Source organism: Ictalurus furcatus, chromosome 16 (assembly GCF_023375685.1).
Source record: "Ictalurus furcatus strain D&B chromosome 16, Billie_1.0, whole genome shotgun sequence".
Classification (NCBI taxonomy): Eukaryota; Metazoa; Chordata; class Actinopteri; order Siluriformes; family Ictaluridae; genus Ictalurus; species Ictalurus furcatus.
Genome location: NC_071270.1, coordinates 10267495 through 10281581, shown reverse-complemented (window position 1 = coordinate 10281581; position 14087 = coordinate 10267495). Strand labels below are relative to the sequence as shown.

General features: G+C 38.6%; 1 protein-coding gene across 3 annotated transcripts in view; it reads left to right on the top strand.

Annotated features, from left to right (window-relative positions):
- stard13a (StAR-related lipid transfer (START) domain containing 13a) overlaps window positions 1–9980 on the top strand; it is a 44535-nt gene extending 34555 nt beyond the window's left edge. For all 3 annotated transcript variants that reach the window (XM_053644769.1, XM_053644768.1, XM_053644767.1), the window contains 5 exons: window positions 252–366; window positions 2266–2523; window positions 3357–3574; window positions 4583–4759; window positions 7069–9980. In XM_053644769.1, the coding sequence (XP_053500744.1) occupies window positions 252–366; window positions 2266–2523; window positions 3357–3574; window positions 4583–4759; window positions 7069–7186 (886 nt within the window). In that variant the 3' untranslated portion in view covers window positions 7187–9980. The remainder of the gene's footprint in view (window positions 1–251; window positions 367–2265; window positions 2524–3356; window positions 3575–4582; window positions 4760–7068) is intronic.
- Window positions 9981–14087: the final 4107 nt, after the last annotated feature.

Here is a 14087-nt window from a genome sequence, read left to right as displayed (position 1 = left end):
AGCCTCGAGTATGTGATGTTATTATTTGAAGGCTGAGGCAACCAGCTCTGCTGTTACATAGCTCTTTACTGGAGTGTTGGTAGAATCAAAGGAGGACAAGTTAGCTTCACCAGACAGAGTGAATAACTAGAGCAGTGTCTAATTCTCATTATGACTTCTCTGAATTCATCTGTACAGTTAATCTTCTTGAACAATATAGGAATGCACCTATAGTTATTTTATTGCAGCATTAAACAACTTCTTTTTCACAGGTCAATCCAGCGGAAGTACGCCACAGGACGCCCTGACCAAAAGGATCTTAATGAAAATTTCGCTGCCACTCAGGGGCTTGCCCACATGATCACTGAGTGCAACCGACTCTTTGAGGTTAAGCTCATCTCTTCAAACAAAGTGCAAAACCATCATCTAGACAACTGAGGATTTTTTATTAATCTCAATAAGTCCTGCTCTTCAGTATGGCTAGCAAATTCTCCGTGATGTGCCTTGAAATGCGAAGCATTATTCAATGTGTTGACGTAATTTCCACTGAAACAGGAAGTCAGAGCAGGAAATATCAAGTGGATCCTCCTTAAATAGCCAATAGCCTTTAGCTTACCTCACAGCCAGGAAACTTACAACTGTTGGGGGCCGTTACACTTCAGATTCTAAAGAGCATTTGATTGGACAGAAAATCTGATGAGAAGCTGATGTCAGTTGTTGATCCGTATTGGTGGTAGAGAGAGACTGTATATTTTGAATGCATGTATCTTCTAAATGCAGATTTTGTCATTGTTTTGGAGCACACTAGCTTATAGATAACCTTAAGGATAAAATATTCATACTAAAAGTCACAAGACTTCAATTTTGATTTCATGGGGACTTTAAAGATGTTGATGTTGAACCTGTCATGCTGTTATGGAAACTTAATCAACACCTTCTGACCAATCATAATCAAAAATATTCAAAGGTTGTTTTACCAAAAAACTTTAGTAAGCATGTTTTGACAGTGTTATATTAAGTAAGTAAATGTAGAACATGGAATCTTAAAACATTTCCGTGTTTATTTTAAATAGGCATTATGAAATTTCAGGTATGATTCATACAGTTTGTTTGATCAGAAACTGATCCTTAGAAAAATGTTGTAAGAGATGTAATGTGTATATGTGTATATATTCATTTCAGTATAGATGCCAGTGCATGGTCATATGCAAGGTTTAAAAAATACAGAGGTCCAAAAACTAACTTTGCTAGCAGGGTTTGGGGGCGAAAAATATTGATTTCCCTGATCAATATATGTGCATTTTAAGACGTTGGATAATAATAGCTTTAAAACCATGTCAGTGGGCTGGATCAAATTCGTGTAGAAATGTTTCTCTTTGACTGACATTAGCTCTAACACCTCTCATCTCAGCCTGGTCTACTCCAATATTGCTCTGCTTGTGTGGTGTGAGTCTTTCCCTTTTGTGTCTCCTGTGCTCTTTTTCTCAGCCTATTTTTCTGTATCTCTTTGCTCTCCATAACCTGCTCCCTGTTTCTCATCTCTTCTTGTCTCTCTGCCTTCAACATTACAATATTTCTGTTCATTTCTCTTCTACTCTTTCTTCTCTCTTCCTCTGTATTCACTGCCTGTCCGTTTCTGTGTGACTCATCACTTGTGTCTCCTGCCAAAGTGTAGTAAAAATAATTTAGTAAAATTAAAAACACCTTTGTGTTTGAGTTTGCATCATTTGGGATTTGAATTATAAATATGTGTCTCAAGCAGTATATAAATGTAGGAAAAATGTGTTTTATACAAAATGATATCTATAGTACTATACTGTATTATGACATTATACATATGAAATACTTATACTTATGAGATTGAACCTATAGGCTTCACTGTAATTACCAAAGAATATATATCTCTGTGGTAAGTAGGCCTACATTGTTTGAATGAGATCAGGTCAGTTTTTGTTTGTGTAAATCAGCACAGTAACATAATGCACAGTGGGTCTCATAACGCTTCGGCAGATTAAGGTGCCTGCCCTGCCCGGTTTGTTGACATAGTCCAACACAGTGGAGTGCAAAGCCTGAGAAGGTTGGTTATCTTTGCATTGTACAATCTTTGCAGCACCAAAGACTTATTATTAGGCAATTATTTTATGACTTTTATTATACACTTCGGAAAAAAAGTACAGAGGTCTGGACCTTGGTGGCCTCAATGGTGGATACAGCCATGTGCCAGTGCAGTAGAAAGTAGGCTTCCTAGCTGCAGGATATAATTCACATCTCTGTTTTTCCCTACAGGTCCCTCAGGAGATGATTGCTCAGTCAAGGAACTCATACATGGAAGCTGAGGTACTAGCGCCCCCTTTGGACGACCTTTGCAAGCAGCTACAGCCGCATGTGGAAGAAGAAGAAGAGGAGGAGGAGGAGGATGAGGAAGGTTCCTATTGCTGCCACATGGAGGGATTGATCCAAAGCTTGCTAAAAGAGGCCAGAGATAAGGCCAAGTGCTGGGTGAGCCAACCCACTATCGACAATGTGGAGCTCGCATTCAGAAAGGTAAGAGCATTTATATTACACATAGTTACACATAGTACTAACATTAAAGTTCACTTTATCTAGATCGTCTATTATCTCTTTTGAGTTTATAGCAAAACAGCTGTACCTCTCTTTTTAAAACACACAATTTATCACTACTTACTGTGTTTAATTACTAATTACAATTCAGTTATATATGATAATATGTATGGAGCACGGTGGCTTGGTGCTTGGTACATTTGCCTCACACCTCCAGGGTTGGGGGTTCGAATTCTGTCTCTGCCCTGTTTGTACGGTGTTTGCATTTTCTCCCTGTGCTTTGGTGGTTTCCTCTGGGTACTCCGGTTTCCTCCCCCAGTCCAAAGACATTGGAAAATGACATTGAAAAAGACATTGGAAAATGTCCAAAGACATGTTGTAGGCTGATTGGCATCATCTGTAGCGTGTGTGTGTGTGTGTGTGTGTGTGTGTGTGTGTGATTGTGCTCTGCGATGGGTTGGCACCCCGTTTAGGGCGTCCACATCTTGTGCACCGATTCTTCTGGGATAGGCTCCAGCCTTCAATGCGACCCTGTGTGGGATAAGCGGTCTGGAAAATGGATGGATGGATGGATGATAATATATATAATAATAAAACACATTGGAGTGTAGTTATAGGAAAATCATCAAGCATGTGTTGTTCATGCTGTTATTGACACTTAATCAACACCTTCTGACCAATCATAATCAAACATAATAAATGTGTAGTTGCTTATACCTTTCAAACTAAGCACACACATTATGTTACAAGTAGTTTTCGGCTCATTTTAGGATTGATGCAGACACACACAGAGACACTGACTTCTCCTGTCTCAGGTAGGTGACGGAACTCCACTGCGGCGGTGGCGCATCTCGGTTGAAGTGGAGGCTCCACCGTCTATGCTGCTGAACCGGGTTCTGCGAGAGCGCCACCTGTGGGACAGTGATCTCCTACAGTGGAAAGTCCTGGAAACACTGGACAAGCAGACTGAAGTGTATCAGTATGCTCTCAACAGCATGGCCCCTCACCCCAGCAGAGACTTTGTGGTACTCAGGTATGTTTACCTCAGGTATACAGATGTGTTTTGATACACATCTCTATACCTGTATTTCTCTACAACACAATGAATTTTTATTTTATCTACTATATATGCATTATTTATGAAAAACCACCTGACTGCAGACAAAAATCACACATCGTAAAAGAATTTGTTGGTCCAGAGTTGAGTTGAGTTGAGTTGAGTCAATAAGCAGTCTTGGAACACGTAATGTGACATGCTCACTGACAGTTGATTTACTGCCACTGCATCCAAAGACAGCCACTGACAACAAGTCAAAAACAATACCATGTTAAAGGACAGAAGAACTTTGACTAATGTTTCTGTTTATGGGACTCTGCATAATCCTGGATTGATGCTGATTGAATGTGGTAATTTTCCTTTAACTGTGGATTGGTCACTACAGGATCTTCATTGTATAATCTGACATGGAGAACACATTATCACACAATCTTATTGAATTCAGCCAGGATTTTATTGGGATCATCTTGAACAGTGTGACCAATAATCATCTTAAAAGACTGCTGAGATCGCATCTCTAAATCCAACTTTAAATGGTTCCCCCCAAATCATTAATTGTTCCTTGCTGTTATAACAGTACTTTTGATGGCTTTTCACAAATTATAAAAATGACAGTAAAATTAGCATTTGTTTCATTTTCTAAGAATGACCCAGAAATTCCTGTAAAAGTATAGCAAGGCAGATAATCACATATTTCGCAACTGTATGTATGTTCCTGAATGTGAGTCTGGCAGGTCAGGTCAATGAGATTCGGGACCTTTGATTGAGGCATTTTGCTTAAGCGTAATGAAATCTGCATGTGGCAGGATGATACTAAGCAGCAGTATGTATGTTTCTGTGCATATATGGATAGGAGGTCTATCTGTCATTCTCTTTCATGGCTTTGGAGCAGTGTTCAACAGATTTTGGATGATATTTATTGATGATGAATCGTTGGAATGGAATTTATTTAGCATTAAATACTGAAATATTTCTTCTGTTTAGGATGTGGCAGACAGACCTACCAAAGGGTGTGTGTGCATTAGTGACAGTTTCTATTGACCACGAGGACAGTGCACCTATGGGAGGGGTTCGGGGCATCGTGTTGGAGTCACACTACCTACTTGAGCCCTGTGGGTCTGGAAAGTCGAGACTCACACACATCTGTAGAGTGGACCTCAAGTAGGTGCTTTTAATGAGAGTCAATGCTTTTTCAGTAGAGATGGTTAAATTATTGTGATATTGCATGTTAGAAACCATCACCAAGCTGATAACTCTATAATAATTATAAGATTTCTCACTGATAAAACTAGCCAAAATGACCAAATACTTAAAATTATTTCCAGTGATCTTCACTAGAGGCTTACAATTACTAGCAAAAGCTGTAAACTGTATGCAGTGTTTCCCACAAGTAATACATTGGCACTGTCCCGAGGTATAGTGACAATTGGTCAAGTATATTTCGACCCATTAAAAAATGTATATACCCTGCAAAAAAAAGACATCTGAGTAAGTAGAAATATCTTGAATATTTAAGTCAGATTTATCTAACATTTTCTATAATAAGATTATAATAAAACAAATATATGATTTATAAACCTATTTCTAGACATTTCTGCTAATATCAAGCTTTACATTTTCTTATTCAGTTGACATATAAATTAGCTTCTTTCTACAAATAAATGCTTAAAATTAACAAAATTATCTGGCACAAGAACAAGACCATCTCAAGTTTAAAATTAGTAAACAAATGTCTAGGAATAGGTTAATAATTTTATATTTAGTTTATTGTAATCTCATATAGGGGGAACACTAGATAAATGTTATAATATTCAAGATATTTTCAATTAAGATGCCATTTTTTCAGTATATATATATATATATATATATATATATATATATATATATATATATATATATATATATATTGGTAAAATGTATTTATTAATCTGTTCTGATTCTGAACAAATGAAAGAAAAAAGCACAGGAAATAAAACAGGGTTTGTAAAATATCACAGTATCATTTCCTCTTAATGCTTGGACATTATTTACTCTATGAGTTTTATTGCTAAGTATTTAACTTCCAATTGTAAAGTACATAACAAGCTGCTGCATTAGTACTGAGCTCGCTAAAATTTATGGCACAGGTACAGTCTATCAGAGGAGCTTCTAGTATTAGCATGCTCTAATTTTCCACGGAAACAGCGGAGCACGCTAACCAAACATTACCAAAGAAGAGAACAGTCCACTGGGATAAAGTAAAGTTGCTTATTGAGCAGTAGCATGGACTGATCTCCTGAACTTGTGTGTTTCTAGTATCCATCATATTTCTCGGTCATATACATTTGCAATAAAAAAAAAAAAGAAAAAGGAAGCTATCAACAGCTGCAACCAGATTTCTGAGAAGGCAGGTTGTGAAAAACCCTCGAGTGACTGAAAAGACCTGCAACAAGACTTGGTGGCAACATGCACTGAGGTTTTAGTGAGCACAGTATGGCGCATACTAAATGCAGAAGGTTTCCATAACAGAACTCCAAGATGTACATCACTACTGACCCAAAAGCACAAGAAAAATCGACTCAAAATCATATAAATAAGCCACAGAGGTTTTGGTATTCTGGTCTGTGGTGCGATGAAACAAAACTGGAACTTTTTGGCACGATGGATCAGCAGTGTGTCTGGAGGAAGAAGAATGAAGAAAGAACACTCTGTCCACAGTCAAGCATGGTGGTGGCTCGGTGATGCTCTGGGGCTGCTTTGCATCCTCTGGCACAGGAAACCTACTGCGTGTGGACGGCAAGATGGATTCACTGAAGTATCAGAAAATCCTAGGAGAAGAAGTCATGCTGTCTGTGAGGAAGCTGAAGCTTTGACGTCATTGGACCTTCCAACAGGACAATGATCCCAAGCATCTCTGTAATTCCACCAAGGCTTGGTTGCAGAAGTCCTGGAAGATTCTACAGGGCCATCACAATCACCTGACTTGAACCCAATAGAAAATCTCTGGTGGCATTTGAAGGCGGTTGTAGCTCGCAAACCCAAGAATATTACTGAACTGGAGGCCATTGCTCATGAGGAATGGGCTAAGATTCCTTAGGAATGCTGCCAGAAGCTATGCATCTCGATTGCAGCAGGTCATAACAGCAAAAGGGTGCACTTGAAGCATTCCTTGTGTTGAACTATTTCAATTGCGTTTGTTTGATTTGTTCATTGCAAACAGCTGAAAGTCTGTAAATGGGGGCTGAATAAATTTGATTGCAATAGTACATATTACCTGAAATATCTGTAACATTATATATATTAAACATAATAGAACATGATACCACCCAACCTTCGGTTCCCCATCCCCACCCAAGTATATTACAGACCTATGGGAAACACTGTTTAATCCATGTCTACCTTCAGTGTGCATGTGGACCTTGCATTGTGTATAATTCAGTAGGGTCAAATAGTCCTAATAATAATTATTTTTTTCTATCTTGTGTTATAAGGGGGAAGTCTCCTGAGTGGTATAACAAAGCCTTTGGCCATATATGTGCTGCCCAGGCAGCTCGCATTCGCAACTCCTTCCAACCTCTGGACACTGAAGGCCCCGAGACCAAGATCTGAGACTGGCTATACAGTACAGCCTGGAATCCATGGTTTGAACCAGGATCAGTGTTACAAACAGGGTTGATATTATGGTTTGTACTAGGATCACATTTAGGACCAAGGTTTGGTCTAGGACCAGGGTCAGAAACAGGGTTAGGATCAGGTTTTAAATCAGGGTTTGGACCATGTGGCAAACTTTGTATGCTGAAACTAATGAAGTAATATTAAGAGAAAGGTCAGAAAGTAGTAAAGTGATCATTTGAATGAGAATGTAAAGGTGGATCTCTAGTAAGTGTTAATGCTGGAAATACAAGCATGATGAAACATTTTCATAGATATAATGAAAATGCCTCAAGAGGTATTCACGTGAAACACTAATGCTTAGTTGGCTATAACCCCTGTGAAGGTATTTAATCATCCATCTTATTTGAAATATATAGAACTAGTGCTAGTCAAGACAACTGGACTTGTGGTCTAATCAAAAGATGAACTTTTTAGTCTAAAGGCATTTCACCATGGAGTTGAGTCTTTTTGACTTACTGCTGTGGGAAGTGTTTAACTCATATCTGATGGCAGTTATTAACTGGACAATATTTCCACAGGCATAAGGTTGAAGGAGGGCACTTATTTTTGGATAGTCAAAACTGCCAGCTTCAGAGTTTTTGTTTGTTGAACATTGTATGAGGAAAGTGGAGTGGAAATGGGAAAGAAAGGCCAGAAAGAAAGTGATACGAGGCTCTGCAGCATCTCAGCTTAGCTTATAGATTCAGACATTGTGAAAAGATCTTCACATCCTGAATTTAACTCCTGCAGATATCTGTCTGTTGAGCATAGTACTGTACTAATACCTATAGATTAGATTATGCTAAAGCATGCAATGCTGCATTTACCATCACATCAAACCAATCCTAGGAATAAATAAGGGAGATTAATAAGGGAGATTCATTAAATGCTTGGTGTTGCACTAAAATATCACTTATGCTGTTGCATTTCCCACTGAAACAGTAGCTAGATCATTTTAAATGATTTTCAGAGATTATGTATATTAATTGTGGAACGGTGGGAAGAAAATCCCAATCGTGATTTGTGTCTTAACGTCATCGGGTTCTTTTAAAAAGGCCACTAGGTTTAAAATAAATCTAGCATAACCCTTTTTGGTGGCATCAGCATCTGTACCAGTATATCATAATGCAAGTAGTATAACTATTTCAGATTTCTTTATCCCAATAATACTAGTACTCTGTGGTTCATTTTACCCCAGAGAGCCACTTTAAATACTCAAAGAATTTAAAGAAAACTAGTTGGTTGGGACAGATATTGAATACAGCTACATAAAGCCAGCTGTGAATTCTCAGAGCTGGATTTGCCTGCAAATGTGTGTGCATACACCAATCCTAATCTTAGCTAATGGACATCCACCCAAATAAGACATTGAGTGTTTATTATTATTATTATTATTATTATTATTATTATTATTATTATCGGTGTTGTTATTATCATCATTATTATTATTATTATTATTATTATTATTATTATTATTATTATTTTGCTTCCATGCTATACAATGTCTAGGACATTAATCCATTTCACTGCTTCTGAGAAGCATGTCTGTATTCATTTTTAAATACTGTATAGATAGAACCAATTGTGTCATTGTATATATTTGCATGTGTATGTGAAGAAGTGCATATATACCTATTTTACAGTATATTTTGTACATAAGTGATGCTAATAGGCAGATTTAACTGCTTCCTTTGCTTATAGTTTGTTTTTTTTCTCGTGTCATATTGATATGTTGAAAATAATGCAATACCAAAATCTATACGCTGTTGGCTGCCTCTCGAGTGGGGTGTGAGTGTGTGTGAGTGTGTGTATGAGATGGACGTGAGCTATGTGGTAGTGTACGGCACCGGTGTCAGGCTCCAAAAAGTAGTTTCCAAAGCTGCAGAAAGAAGAATGGCGCCATGAATACTAACTGAGAGGCTACATACAGCCGGTCGAAAGGCTATATATTGTGCCAAGCTGACCTGGGCCATGTGAAAACCACCAGAAAGCAAGTCTACATTCCTATATGCTTCACACACTTCACACCTTCAACCAAATTAATGCAAATTTTTGTTTGCTATCTAAATCTTATAAATAAGTGTTAGTTTTGTCTTTGCTGCTTCCAGGGATGCAAATATGAATTAAGGAAATACCATCATCTCATTATAATGATCAGGTAACCAAATGCATTACAAGAAGCTTGTCCATTTGATTATCTGGTTCAACGCTAAATGTGAATACATCTGACCTCCAAGGCTAAATAACTTTTAAAAGCTTTCCTAACAGGCAGCTAACAACAGGATGGTGGTATTTCCCCTATTCAGATAGTTATTACCCTTCAAAGCAGAACAACTATGGCTAATATGCACATGCATTATATAGTGAATATTGATTTTCCTTTTTTTTACAACGACAGACCAGAAGCTTTCTGAAGATGTTTAAATGGCCCAAGATGATTAGCTGTGCCCTTCAGGCTGTGGTATGCAACCTTACAGTGATATTCACAGCATGTTTCTCCTTTCTGCATGTAGTGTGTGTGTGTGTGTGTGTGCGTGTGTGTGTGTGTGTGTGTGTGTGTGTGTGTGTGTGTGTGTGTTTCACCATCTATTTGTAATTAATAAAATGAAAACCTCTGAACACACTTGAGTCATGATTACTGTGTTCTTGTGCTTTGTGTGAAACTCTGTGTGCACATATTTTTATTATTTAACCAGTAGAACCTTGTTGTACTACTTGGTCACTTATTAAAATAAAAATGTATAATTGACCCATGGTGAAAGAATTATTATGGCTGAAATGATCATCACAACTATTTTGCTAAGTATTGAAATCATCAATATATATAATAATTTACAAGCAAGGATGTTTTATTGTTTCATCAAATCAACTGTCTTATTTTCACTTTCTATTATATACACTATATGTCTGTATTTCTAAACATGGATAAATCTTTGTTTATCTGAATCATTGGTGTTAATCACACAGTTTGACTCAAATTTTATATAAATATGTATTACACACACATATACGTACATACATACATATATATATACACAGTATATCACAAAAGTGAGTATACCCCTCACATTTTTGTAAATATTGATTATATCTTTTCATGTGACAACACTGAAGAAATGACACTTTGCTACAATGTAAAGTAGTGAGTGTACAGCTGGTGTAACAGTGTAAATTTGCTGTCCCCTCAAAATAACTCAACACACAGCCATTAATGTCTAAACCGCTGGCAACAAAAGTGAGTACACCCCTAAGTGAAAATGTCCAAATTGGGCCCAAAGTTCAAATTTGTGTGGCCACCATTATTTTCCAGGACTGCCTTAACCCTCTTGGGCATGGAGTTCACCAGAGCTTCACAGGTTGCCACTGGAGTCCTCTACCACTCCTCCATGACGACATCACGGAGCTGGTGGATGTTAGAGACCTTGTGCTCCTCCACCTTCCATTTGAGGATGCCCCACAGATGCTCAATAGGGTTTAGGTCTGGAGACATGCTTGGCTAGTCCATCACCTTCACCCTCAGCTTCTTTAGCAAGGCAATGGTCATCTTGGAGGTGTGTTTGGGATCGTTATCATGCTGGAATATTGCCCTGCGGCCATGTTCTGCCTCACTATCACACAGTACATGTTGGCGTTCATGGTTCCCTCAATGAACTGTAGCTCCCCAGTGCCGGCAGCACTCATGCAGCCCCAGACCATGACATTCCCACCACCATGCTTGACTGTAGGCAGGACACACTTGTCTTTGTACTCCTCACCTGGTTGCTGCCACACACGCTTGACACCATCTGAACCAAATAAGTTTATCTTGGTCTCATCAGACCACAGGACATGGTTGTAATCCATATCCTTAGTCTGCTTATCTTCAGCAAACTGTTTGCAAGCTTTCTTGTGCACATTTTTAGAAGAGGCTTCCTTCTGGGACGACAGCCATGCAGACCAATTTGATGCAGTGTGCTGCGTATGGTCTGAGCACTGACAGTCTGATCCCCACCCCTTCAACCTCTGCAGCAATGCTGGCAGCACTCATATGTCTATTTCCCAAAGACAACCTCTGGATATGACGCTGAGCACGTGCACTCAACTTCTTTGGTCGACCATGGCGAGGCCTGTTCTGAGTGGAACCTGTCCTGTTAAACCGCTGTATGGTCTAGGCCACCGTGCTGTGGCTCAGTGTCAGGGTCTTGGCAAACTTCTTATAGCCTAGGCCATCTTTATGTAGAGCAACAATTCTTTTTTTCAGATCCTCAGAGAGTTCTTTGCCATGAGGTGCCATGTTGAACATCCAGTGACCAGTATGAGGGAGTGTGAGAGGGATGACACCAAATTTAACACACCTGCTCCCCATTCACACCTCAGACCTTTAACACTAACAAGTCACATGACACCAGGGAGGGAAAATGGCTAATTGGGCCCAATTTGGACATTTTCACTTAGGGGTGTACTCACTTTTGCTGCCAGCAGTTTAGACATTAATGGCTGTATGTTGAGTTATTTTGAGGGGACAGCAAATTTACACTGTTATACAAGCTGTACACTCACTACTTTACAGTGTAGCAAAGTGTCATTTCTTCAGTGTTGTCACATGAAAAGATATAATCAAATATTTACAAAAATGTGAGCGGTGTACTCACTTTTGTGAGATACTGCATATACTTACGGTAATTGACAAAATTTGATACAACATGTAATCAGGGAAAGTGTGTACTGGGCAGTTACTAACATGAAAGACTGATTAATTTTTATCATAGCTAATAGTTCATTCATTCATTCATGTTCAGTAACCACTTTAACCTGGTGTGGGTCAAGGTGGAGCCAAAGTCTATCCCAGGAACACTGGGCATGAGGCAGCAATATTTCCTGAATAGGATGCCTGTCCATCATAGGGCATCATGCACATTCAGAATGGCAGTCCTAAATTGCCCCAGGCATGAATGCACACTCGGGTTTGGAGGAAACCAGAGAACATTGAGGGAACCCAAATGGATCTCAGCACAGATCAGAGCTTAGGAACAAGTGATCAAAAATATTCAAACATGTGACAGATTTGTGTTTCTTCTTGCCCAGGTGTGCTCTGTTAAATTGATTGTTTAAAGCTCTGAATGTCTACTCTTGGTTTGAGCCCTGGGTTCGACCTGTGAATATTGCATTTTTTGTTTAAAAGAATAAACCAGCATGAAGACGAGAGAGCTGTGTATGGGACAAAAGCAAGTCATTATAAAGTTAACAAAAGACAGAATATCAATCAGAGCACAAGCATTGGGATAGCCAATACAACATTTTGGAATGTCCAGAAAAGGAAAGAACCACTGTTCTACTAACAACTAACAACTAACAGATCAACCAAAGAAAACAACAGCAGTTTATGACAAACACTGTGAGAGCTGTGAAGAGAAACGCAAAAACAACAGTCAGTGACATCACCAACATCCTCTACAGGGCAGGGGTAAAGGTATCACAATCCACCATTCGAAGAATTTCGAGAGCAGAAATATAGAGGCCATACCACAACATGCAAACCATTAATCAGTAGTAAGAACCACTTGAGATTGAGTGACCCACATTTAAAAAATCTATTGAAAATAAAGTGAGTTAAAGCCAACCTAAGGTATCTGCATTTCCTATATGGTAACACCCAGCATGAAGTCTCGTCAGAATGGATTCTATGCTTGCAATCATTAGCAAGAACATTGTGAATGAACCTATACTTACCAGCTTTCTGGAACTCCACTTCCTGCTTGACCACTAGAGGACAGTGTTGAAGCATGAAACATTAAAATTGCCCCCATTCTACAGGCTCCTTTCATGAGAAAATTTTCAGGAAAACAGCACATCTCATTGACTGCATGCCTGCAGGTGATCATGGTTTATTGGTTAAAGCAGCATTTCTAAACACCTTCTGTGTTTACAAAACCAACTACTGATTAATCCAGCCTGATTAATACATCCAAACAAGCAGAGCTGGGTGATGTAGAGGACATCCACAGGCAGTAAATCTTCATGGAGGTGCCTCCTGTCTTCTAATGTCTCTTCTCTCCTCATACAAGAAGCTGGATAACTGGGAGCCACAAACCCATTCAAACACTCAGCATGTGTGCATGCTAAGGGAGATGGCAATGCATGACGGTCCTAAGTGCCAGACATATTTTGAGTTTGATTGTATTAGATGAGCTCAATCAAAGCACTACAAGCTTAGAACTGATATTTATAGAATGGAAAACATGATTGTTTGCCAAATAATTTTCTGACCTTGACCAAAATCTGTAATAATTTTAAATATCGTATTTATACTTATCAGATAATGCTCTGATCTGATAATAACAAGGTCGGATATGACTGTTAAAATGACCAGACTTTATATATGTGAAAAAATATATAAAAAATATATCACATGACCTCCATCTGTTAGCACTCACACCTGTGTGCACACACTTGGCATCAAGAGGTCCTGTGAGGTTTTGCATAAATCTACACATATTTACAGTACATAAATATAGTTAATATAGATAATTTAAAATAAAGATAGTCCTTTTGTTGCAGTTGTATAAAACCAAAAGAAATACTCATATGTTGGTGGTTTCATATAGAAATGGTGGCCCATGTCTTTTTCCAGTCTTCAACTGTCCAGTTTGTGAGTCTGTGCTCATGATAGCCTCAGAAACTTGATCTTCTCTGACAGAAGTGGAACCTGATGTGGTCTTCTGTTGTTGTAGCACATCCACCACACAATTTGATATGTTATGCTTTCTGAGATGCTTTTCTGCTCAGCACAATTGTAAAGAGTGCTTATTTTAGTTACTATAGACTTCCTGTCAGCACAGATCAGTCTGGTCATTCTACTATAATCTCTCTCATCAGC